Consider the following 9,966-nt stretch of genomic DNA (forward strand, 5'->3'; position numbering starts at 1 on the left):
CAAAGTGCTATCATGTAGCACTTCTCCTAGGAATAAAAGCATAAATTTCATGTTCGAAAATCTAGTTGGAGCAAAATTGCTTTGTTAATAATGCTTAAAAGTAACAGCTATTCCAACTTGAAAGGCAGAGAAAAGCATAAAGAACAAAAAACAACAGTTATGACAAAACTCATGATAACCACTATTAATACGTTGTTATTTTTCTTCAATGGTTTGTACTCTACATATATACGAGCACGCATGCATGTGGGTGTGTGTGCTGTGTTTTTCACAGAATTAGGGCCACTGTGTGTGTGTGTGTGTGTGTGTGTGTGTGTGTGTGTGTGTGTTCCCAGTTGGGGGAGATTTTGACCTCCCTCAACAAGGATGTATTTTCAGTTGTCACAACTGGAGGGCTGTGTGTGTCCCTGGGCTCTAGTGGGTAGACGCCATGGCAGCTGCTCTACCCACAGGACAGTCCCCATGACAAAGAACTATCCAGTCTAAAATGTCAACAGCTCCAAGGTTGAGAAACCCTGGTTACTGTCCTGCTTTTTTTTCTCTTGAAGATAATTTCAACATTGTCTCCTGTGGAAGGCAGAACGCGTCCTCCTTCTCTCAAGGATATCCGTATCCGAATCTCTGGAACCTGTGAACCTGTTACCTTACATGATGAAAAGAACTTGGCAGATGTAATTAAGTTCATGACCCCACCTCTACTAAAAATATAAAATTTAGCCTGGCATGGTGGTGGGTGCCAGTAATCCCAGCTCCCTGGGGGGCTGAGGCAGGAGAATCGCTTGAATCCTGGAGGGGGAGACGGAGGTTGCAGTGAGCAGGGATCATGTGACTGCACTCCAGTCTGGGCGACAGAGCGAGACTCCATCTCAAAAAAATAAAATAATAAAAACAAAACATAGGAAGGACTCAGTGCAAGACTCGATGAAGTGTTGCTGGTTTCAAGACGCGGGAGGAGGGCTCTGTGACAAGGAAGGCAGGTGCCCTTGAAGAGCTGAGCAGGCCAATCGAGGTGGCTTCTGCCTGTAATACCAGCACTGCTGGGAGGTTGTGGTGGGAGGATTGCTTGAGGCCAGGAGTTTGAGACCAGCCTGAGCAACATAGTGAGACGCTCATCTCTAGAAATATAAAACATTAAAAAAATTAGCTGGCTATGGTGGCACGTGTCTGAAGTCCTAGCTAATTGGGAGGCTGAGGTAGGAGGAGCACTTGAGCTGAAGAGTTCCAGCTTGCATAAACATCTTTGTGTACAAATCTTCATTCCCATGTAATAGGCTTTTTTATAAACGTTGCTAAGTTCCTCTCCAGAATTTTTTTTCTCTTTATCATCAGCCATACTTATGAGAACTGGAGATACCATGCTCTTATCAACAGTGAAGTCATTTAAAACATGTCCTTTAATTTGATAACATACACTTCAATATTGTAATGATTTGTTTTAATTCGAAAAAAGCTGAAGTGTCAGATATTTGCTGATTATGAGTTTCTTTTGGAAAGAACCAGCTTTGGGATGTATCATATTTTTTTCTGTTTTCTAATTACTTTATTTCTGTATTTAAAACAATGACAACAATTCCCTTTTATTCATATTGTTCTGTTCTTTTTCTATTTTTTTTCAGGGAGGAGACCATTTTTATTGCTTGTCTGGGTGGATGCCCTGGGTAGATGGGGCAGGAAGGGTGGGGAGCCTTCCGGGACAATAAATGTGCTCTCAGCAGATGTGAGCCATGTCGCCGAGGAAGGGGGTCTTCATGCAGCCGGTGCAGAGCTGGTCCATCCAGAGCGGGGCCTCATGCTGCAGGGGTGTGCGGCGCGGGTAGAAGGTGAAGGCCCCGCGGTAGGTGAGCAGGCAGCTGAGGGAGGGCCATGTAGAGGTCAGGGAAGCGCACGAGGCGCCTCGAGAAGTACGTGGGGCTGTGGAAGGCGCGGCAGATGCTGCCGAACTGTTCGTTGAACAGGGCCTTGGTGATGCACCTCAGCTCCTGCCGCTCTTTCACCCAGGCAGCTGGCACCTGCCTTGACGCCGCGTCCTGATAGGTCTGCATGCGCTCCAGCAGCCCTGTGAGCGCCTGCTGCCACGTCAGCGAGTGCATGTACTGCTCCGTGTTGATGATGCGGATCTCACGCTCCAGCTCGGGGATGATGGCGCCCGTGCGCCAGCCATGCCGCAGCATGAGATCCGCCAGGTCGCTATAGAGGTGGTCCCCGAAGTAGAGCACGCGGGGGCCACGCCATTCCGTCAAGCGTAGGAAGTCAAACAGGTTTCCCTGCCGATAGATCTTGCCCTTTTCCAGGCGGGTGATCCGGTCCCACCGAAGCGAGCCCTTCTCGTCGCGTTTTCTGAAAGGCTTGCGCCGGTTAGTGAAGAAGCTGGGCTTGTCCGCCTGGACGATGACCACATCGAAGAGCTGGCGCCAATCGGGACCCACCATGCGCCGCATCCCCTTGTCTACGAAGCTGAAATGGCTGTTGGTGATGAGGAACAGCTGTTTCCCCTGGGCCACCAGGCGGCTCAGGACGGCAAGCGTCTCGTCCCCTCTCAGGACGTACTTTTCCATGTCCTGCTCGATCCACTGGTACATGAGGCCCTTCACATGTACGTCTCGGATGGCGTCCGTCACGTCCTTGTAGAGGTGCGCTTGGTCAAACTCCAGGCCGTGGCCCAGGAAGTAGTCCACCACACAAGACAGCAGAGCCATCTCTGGCAGCGAGAAGATGTCCATGAACTGCCTAATGGAGGGACCCTTGCCGTATAAGCCGCTCGTCTGGTACAATGGGATGTGCCGGGTGCCCCCATGTAGCTCGGTCACTTCCTCATCTGGCACAGGCTGGAGGCCCCTGTAGGCTGTCCCCAGCTGCACATAGTGGTAGGCGTCAATCTTCATCAGGAGGCTCTTTGGAATGTCATAGTGGAGGCCATGGACGGCAAAGCTGGGGTTGTAGTCATATTTCCGAATCCCCTCTGGGTACTCGTAGTGCTCAATTAGGATGTCGCGGGCGGCGCAGAAGATCTCGGGGTGCAATGCGTCTGCATACGGGGCCAGGGTGTAGTCATAGTCAAAGCCATAGACCTCAACGTCACGTAGGCTGATCTCGTTGTTGGCATAGATGGCTGCTGGGTTCAGGAGACTGCAGACCTCGGGGGCAGGAGGTCGTGCACCAGTCTCCGCATGTCCTGGTAACGAGCCCATAGGTGCGCGCTGAGGTCGGCGCCGCCGGCGGGTGCTGGGGCGCTCGGGCAGTGGGGGCAGGGACCTGGGGGGCCGCAGCCAGGGCAGGAGGGCGAGGACGAGGCGGCTTGCGGCCCGCCGTGGCCTCCGCACAGTAGCCAGCATCGAGCGGCCGCCCGCAGCCCCGCACCCGCCATGCCCACTGCGCGCCGCCCGCAGCCCGCGCTGCCCTCAGCCCTCCCGCAGCCCTCCGCCCTCCGACTGCCGTTCTTCTTTTTCTTACTTAAAAAAATTGCTAGTGAAGATGAACTCCTTTTCTCATATTTATTATGTTTCTGTCTACAAATTGGGGAAAATACTATTTCATAGGTAATCATGGCTAAATAATAATATTAGGATTAAATGAGATAAATGGCATAGAGCTGGGAAGTACTATAACCCAGAGAACTTTCAGCTGCTGTTTGTTTGGATTGCATCCAGATTTTCCCTGTTATAAACAACACTGCAATGGAGATCTTATTTCTCTTCACAGAGGGCTCCTCGGTCAAACCAACCAGCACTGCCACTACTGCCACCTTCTCTGACAGCCTCCCCAGCAGGGTGTTAATTTTTTTTTTTTTTTAATTTAAAACATTTTAAAAAACAGTTACATTGTTTTACCTGACCTTTTCAGAATACTGCTCAGAAGATGAAAATGTCATCAACAGGAATACAAATTTGAAACTTGTTTCTACCCAAATAAGTTCACTAGATAACTCGTTAATTAAATTTTCTATTTAAAATGAAAATACTTAGGTTTTCTGAAGATAAACATATTGCATAGTGTAGAAATTTCAGATGAGATAGCAAGTCAGCTATATTAGTTTGCTAAGGCTGCCGTAATCAATACCCCAACGGAGCGGAGCGGCTCAAACAACATTTATTGTCTCACAGCTCTGGAGGCTCAAAGCGCCAGCTGGGTCGGTTCCTTCTGGGGGCTGTGAAGAAGAATTGGCTGCATATCTTTCTCCCAGCTTCTGTTGGCTTACTGGCAATCTTTGGCGCTCTTTGGTGTGTAGAAATATTGCCCTGATTTCTGCCTTTATCTCTATGTTCTCCCTGTGTGTCTGTATCCAAATTTCCCCTTTTAATGAGGATGGCAGTCATCTTGAAATAGGGCCCATCCTAAGGACCTCCCCTTAACTAGTGATATCTGTAACTCTATTTCCAACATATTACATTTTCTTTCTTTTCTTCTTTTTTTGAGTTGGAGTCTCGCCCTGTTGCCCAGGCTGGAGTGCAGTGGCGTGATCTCTGCTCACTGCAACCTCTGCATCTTGGGTTCAAGCGATTCTCATGCCTCAGCCTCCCAAGTAGCTTGGATTACAGGTACGCACCACCATGCCTGGGTAATTTTTGTATTTTTAATAGAGATGGGGTTTCACCATGTTGGCCAAACTGGTCTCAAGCTCCTGACCTCATGTGATCTGCCTTGGCTTCCGAAAGTGCTGGGATTACAGGTGGGTGGAACACAGTTCAACCCATACCAATGCCTTGACCGTAATTACAGTTTCCTAGGATAACTGCTGATATCCATCTCAATGTGCAATCAGTGTATATTCTTCCAGATTTTTTCTACCTACAAATGCACACCTACAAAGCTGACTTTGTGAAAAGTGAGATCGTATAATTTTCTGATTGGCTCTTCCTCACCTCAAATTTTCTGATCACCTCCCCATGTCATCCAGGACAGATTATATTTTAATGGATGTAGAGGGTTCTATCTTTTGGTGCACTGTATTTTATTTGATTGAAAGTATTTATGTTTTTCCAAATGTTTGCTCTTACAAGCAAAGCAGCCTTGAAGATATTTATATGCCCCCTGCCCTTCCTTGTTTCTCGGCCTGCTGTTTTCCTAAGATAAATTGCTACAAGCGGGTTGGCTGGTTTAAATGGCCAGCACCTGGCAAAATATTTGACAGATATTGACAATCTGCTCTTCTAAAAAGCTGCGACTCTTCACACTCCCGCCATCCCAGTACATTCTCTTCCACACCTGGTCTTCTTCCGGCCTTCTCCATTCCCGCCAGGACAACTCTGTCCCAGCAGCCGAAGCCAAAATCTTGAAGCCATCCTCGCCTCCCCTCTTTGCTTCACACCCTACACCGAATCTATCAGTAAGTCCCCAGTCTCTGCCTCCAAAGTCTGTCCAGATGGGACCGTTTCTCCCACCTGGGTCCACACCATCCTTTCGTTGGGATTCTCTCACCTGGCGCCTCCACCGCCCCCGCCCAGGCTGTTCTCCCTGCAGCCGCCAGCGGGCGCACTTGAGAACGTAATGCAATCCTGCCAGGCCCCTGCAGAACACCCTCCCCGGCTTTCTCTGTCATTCAGAATTAACCCCGAGCCTGGCCAGGGGCTCCAGACCCTACTCTCCCCAGCCCCGGCCGGCGCCCTGGTCTCCCCGCGCCCCGCCACCCCCCCTCCTGTCTCTTGAACACACGGGCCCGCTCCTGCATACAGGCCGTGGCCCCTGCAGCCGGGAGCATCCTTTCCCGCACCTGTGTCTGGTTGTCTGACGTCATCCAGGTCTGTGGTCCCCTCGGCATCCCCTGACCTCCCCAGCCTCCCCATCGAATGGCACTCCCCCCACTCTCGGGAACACTCACGCGTTCCTGCCTCAGTCGCTGGAGTGTGGGCCCCAGGACAGCAGGAGCAATCAGCGTTTTCACTGCGCATCGCCCGCGCCTGGGAGGGAGCTGGGCCACGGGAGATGCGCTGTAGAAACTGGCTGGAAGAAGGGATCTCCCAGGTTCTGGGGCCTGGGGTCATCTTTTTATTTAACATTTGCCTGTTTGGCAGGCAAGAGAGCATCATGGGCTTTTGAAAGGGGGTTTGTTTTTTGCTTTGAGACAGGGTTTCGCACTATGGCCCAGGCTGGAGTGCAGTGGTGCAACCTTGGCTCACTGCATCCTCGACCTCCTGGGCTCAATCCTCCCACTCCAGCCTCCTGAATAGCAGGGACTACAGGAGGATGCCACCACGCCTGGCTAATTTTTGTTTGTTTTTTTAAGATGGAGTCTCCCTGTGTCGCCCAGGCTGGAGTGCAGTGCCACTGTCTCTGCTCACTGCAACCTCCACCTCCCGAGTTCAAGCGATTCTCCTCCCACAGCCTCCAGGGTAACTGGGATTACAGTTGCTTGCCACCACGCCCAGCTAATTTTTGTATTTTTAGTAGAGACAGGGTTTCGCCATGTTGGCCAGGCTGGTCTCGAACTCCTGACCTCAAGTGATCCGCCCACCTCAGCCTCCCAAAGTGCTGGGATTACAGGCATAAGCCACCACGCCCGGCCTTTTCTGTATTTTTTGTAGAAACAGGGTTTCTCCATGTTGCCCAGGCTGGTCTCAAATTCTTGGCCTTAAGTGATCCTTCCACTTCGGCCTCCCAGAGTGCTGGGATTACAGGCCTGAGCCCCTGCGCTGGCCATCATGTGGTTTTAATTTGCACTTCTCTGATTACTGGGAGGTCTGGAATATTTTCCTATGTGTTTATTGGTCAAATAGTTCTTTCTGAATAGCCTGCCTGTGTCCTCTCCCAGTTTTCTGTTTGTCTGTTGATCTTCATGAAAAACAGAGAAGACCCCTCTGTATATTAAGAATATTACCTGTCTATCAGAAGTCACTGGTATTTTTCCATTGACATCTGCCTCTTTATTGCATAAATGGGCTCTTTTGATACGTAAATCTATCAAACTTTTCTATTATGATTGCTTCCTTGCTTGTGCACGCAGAAAGTTCCTCTCCTTATGTATTCACCATTTCCTACTGATACACACAAACACCAAAATTGGTAGTTATCATTACTATTTTTTGTTTAATGATCTTGACTAATGTAATGTGTTGGCTTTTCGAGACAAATTTTGCTTCTTGTTTGCTAAAATCTGTTGGGATTTAGATTGGATTTGCTTTAATTTCGGGGAGAATCGGCATTTTCATAATCTTCCCATCCGGGAATACGGTTTGTCTCTCCCTTTACGTTAAGCTTTATGGTCCGTAGTAAAGCTTTGTGCCTTTCTTTAGGTAGATCATAAATTTCTTCCCAGGAATGTGGTGTTTGTAGTTGCTGCGAAGGGAATGTTTTTACAGCCAGCCTTCATCTTGGGGACGCCGTCGCGGGCCGGGCCTCTCTTCCCGCGGTTGGGGGACTTGCAGAGGGCGAGAGGCACGTTCGGGGACCTCAGGCCTGGAGGTGATGGCGCCTAGTTGGAGGCCGCTGGGGCCCCCGGGACCCCCCCCCCCCCCCCCGGGCTTCTCGTGGGGCAGAGACCCGAGAGAAACTGGGTTCCGGCGGCGCCCCCTTGTGGTCGCCCGCAGGGCAGCGCTTCAGTTCCACTCTGACCTCCCCTCCTTGGTGTTCCTTCCTGGCCAGAAGTTTGAGTCACTGCCCAGAAGGAAGGCAAATGATTTTTAACCACTTTAGACTCAGAAAAATACAAATATAGTTTGGAAGGAAAATATGAAAAAGCCACTTGAGGCCAGTCGCGATGGCTCAGCACTCTGAGAGGTAATCCCAGCACTTTCAGAGGCTGAGGTGGGCAGATCACTTGAGGTCAGGAGTTTGAGACCAGCCTGGCCAAATGGTGAAACCCCATCTCTACTAAAAATACGAAAATTAGCTAGGTGTGGTGGCTCATGCCTGTAATCCCAGCTACTCAGGAGGCTGAGGTGAGAGGATCACTTGAACCTGGGAGGCGGAGGTTACAGTGAGCTGAGATCTTGCCACTGCACTCCAACCTGGGTGGCAAAGTGAGACCCTGTCTCAAATTTAAAAAAAAGAAAAAAGACAGTCAAATCTTTTCTTCCATCTTTCCTTTCTTCCTTCCTTCCTCTCTTTCTTTTGACAGAATCTCCCTCTGTTGCCCAGGCTGGAGTGCAGTGGCACTATCTCAGCTCTGCAAACTCTGCCTCTCAAGTTCAAGTGATTCTCCTGCCTCAGCCCCCTGAGTAGCTGGGATTACAGGAGTGCACCACTCCGCCAAGCTAATTTTTTTATATTTTTAGTAGAGACGGGGTTTCATCATGTTGGCCAGACTGGTTTTGAACTCCTGACCTCATGATCTGCCAGCCTGGCCTCCTAAAGTGTTGGGATTACAGGCGTAAGCCACTGCACCCAGCCAGTCAAGCCAACTCTTAAAAAGTACAGCAGTGTCTTATTCATTCATTCGATGCCTGTTGATTGAGCAAGGTGTCTTATGTACCGGGCTGTGGGGATTCAGACTTGAACCAAGGCAGACAAGGGCCTGAGTGTTCCCTTTCATCTATGTGTTCTAGTGAAAGGAGACAGCTAATAAAGTAAATAAGTGTGATTATTTCCAAGAGTAAGTGCTTTGAAAAAAAATAAAACAGTGATGTAACAGAAATGAAGGGTGGGGTTGCCAGCATTGGCAGGGTGGGTTTTTCTGGGGAGGCATCACTGAAGTGAAGAGCTGATGAATAGGAGTCAGCTGGGGTAAGATGGGTCTACTAGAGATTGCCTGCTCTTGTCAAATCCAGAGTCTATTTGTTGTAGAAGTGGAAATTCAATCAGGAAAATGTGTAGCATGTGCATCTGGCTGCCTTGTTCATTCTGTCATACTCATGTTTCACAGTGCAGTTGTGTTTCACCCACAAGGCCAGAGTAAAGTTCAGGTTCATCCACAGGAATAAGGGCTTGTGGGTCCCCCTAGCAATTTGTACTTGTTTAGGGAGTGTGGACGTCTTGGGGTGGGTGTGGGAGGCATTTCTCTTTAGAACCTGAGCTGTCTTTTGGCCTGTGCTCAAGGACATTTCTTCCTTTGCAATTATTGCTGTCAATACAAAAGTGTAAGTCTAGGAATTGGTGACAGTGTGATGGGCTAAACTGTACCCCTGTCCTCAATTCATCTGTTGAAGTCTTAATCTCCAATACCTCAGAATGAGACTATATTTGAAGACAGGGTCTTTAAAGAGGTAATTAAATTAAAATGAGGTCATTAGATTGGGTTCCAATCCAATGCTGGCCACCCTCATCCTTCATTCCTCTTACATCACTGTCCTTCTAAGAAGAGGAGATTCGGACACAGACACACACAAGAGGGGGACCATGAGGTCCCCTGGGAGAAGATGGCATCTACAAGCCAAGGAGAGAGGCCTCTAGAGAAACCAACCCTGCAGACACCTTGGTCTTGGACCTCCATCCACCGAGTCCTTGGCACTTTGTTATGGCAACCTTAGCAAACTAGATAATGTGACCTTTAGAATGAAATGGAGAAAAATCAAAGTATAACAGTTGAAAGGAATGACCCACTCTAAGAAATTATTTGTAAATAGGTCTTAGGCAAGCCGAGGCCTAATTAGTCATGCTGTACCTGGTGTGAGGAAAGAAAGAATGTGTTCAGAGAAGGTGGAACAGGGAGCCCAAAGGGTATGAACTTGAAAGCTTTCAAAAACTCATTCATTCAACTAACACTGAATAAGCACCAGCTGCTTGCTGAGGGATGGAGGTGAATCAAGCCTAAGGAAGGGATATGTGAAGTTCCAAGTGAACTAAACAAGTCAAGTCTGTAGGTCTGGGGAAAGTCATCAGATATTTCCATCTTTTGCTGAATAGTCCTGGAGTCATCTCCACCGCTGTCCTGCCTGCTGCCCTGTTGGATGCTCACTAGAAAACCTTTTGGTTTCTAATTTCACTTGATCTAGGAGAAGGGTGTTCACTACCCATCTGAAGTTTCATTTAATGAGCACCTATTGTGTGTCAGGTACTGGAGATACACCGTGAGGGACTGAGCAGGTCCCTGCTTTT

The 9,966-nt window shown here is 49.1% G+C and overlaps 1 protein-coding gene across 1 annotated transcript; it reads right to left on the minus strand.

The window, feature by feature from the left end:
• Nucleotides 1-1,708: 1,708 nt before the first annotated feature.
• Nucleotides 1,709-3,364, minus strand: LOC108304758 (5'-nucleotidase domain-containing protein 2-like). Its single transcript, XM_037738766.1, is given in 3 exon segments — nucleotides 1,709-1,858; nucleotides 1,860-3,136; nucleotides 3,139-3,364. Coding segments are annotated over 3 exon segments (1,653 nt in total).
• Between the last annotated feature and the right edge of the window lie 6,602 nt (nucleotides 3,365-9,966).

This window comes from Cebus imitator, unplaced genomic scaffold (genome assembly GCF_001604975.1).
Source record: "Cebus imitator isolate Cc_AM_T3 unplaced genomic scaffold, Cebus_imitator-1.0 Scaffold57, whole genome shotgun sequence".
NCBI lineage: Eukaryota > Metazoa > Chordata > Mammalia > Primates > Cebidae > Cebus > Cebus imitator.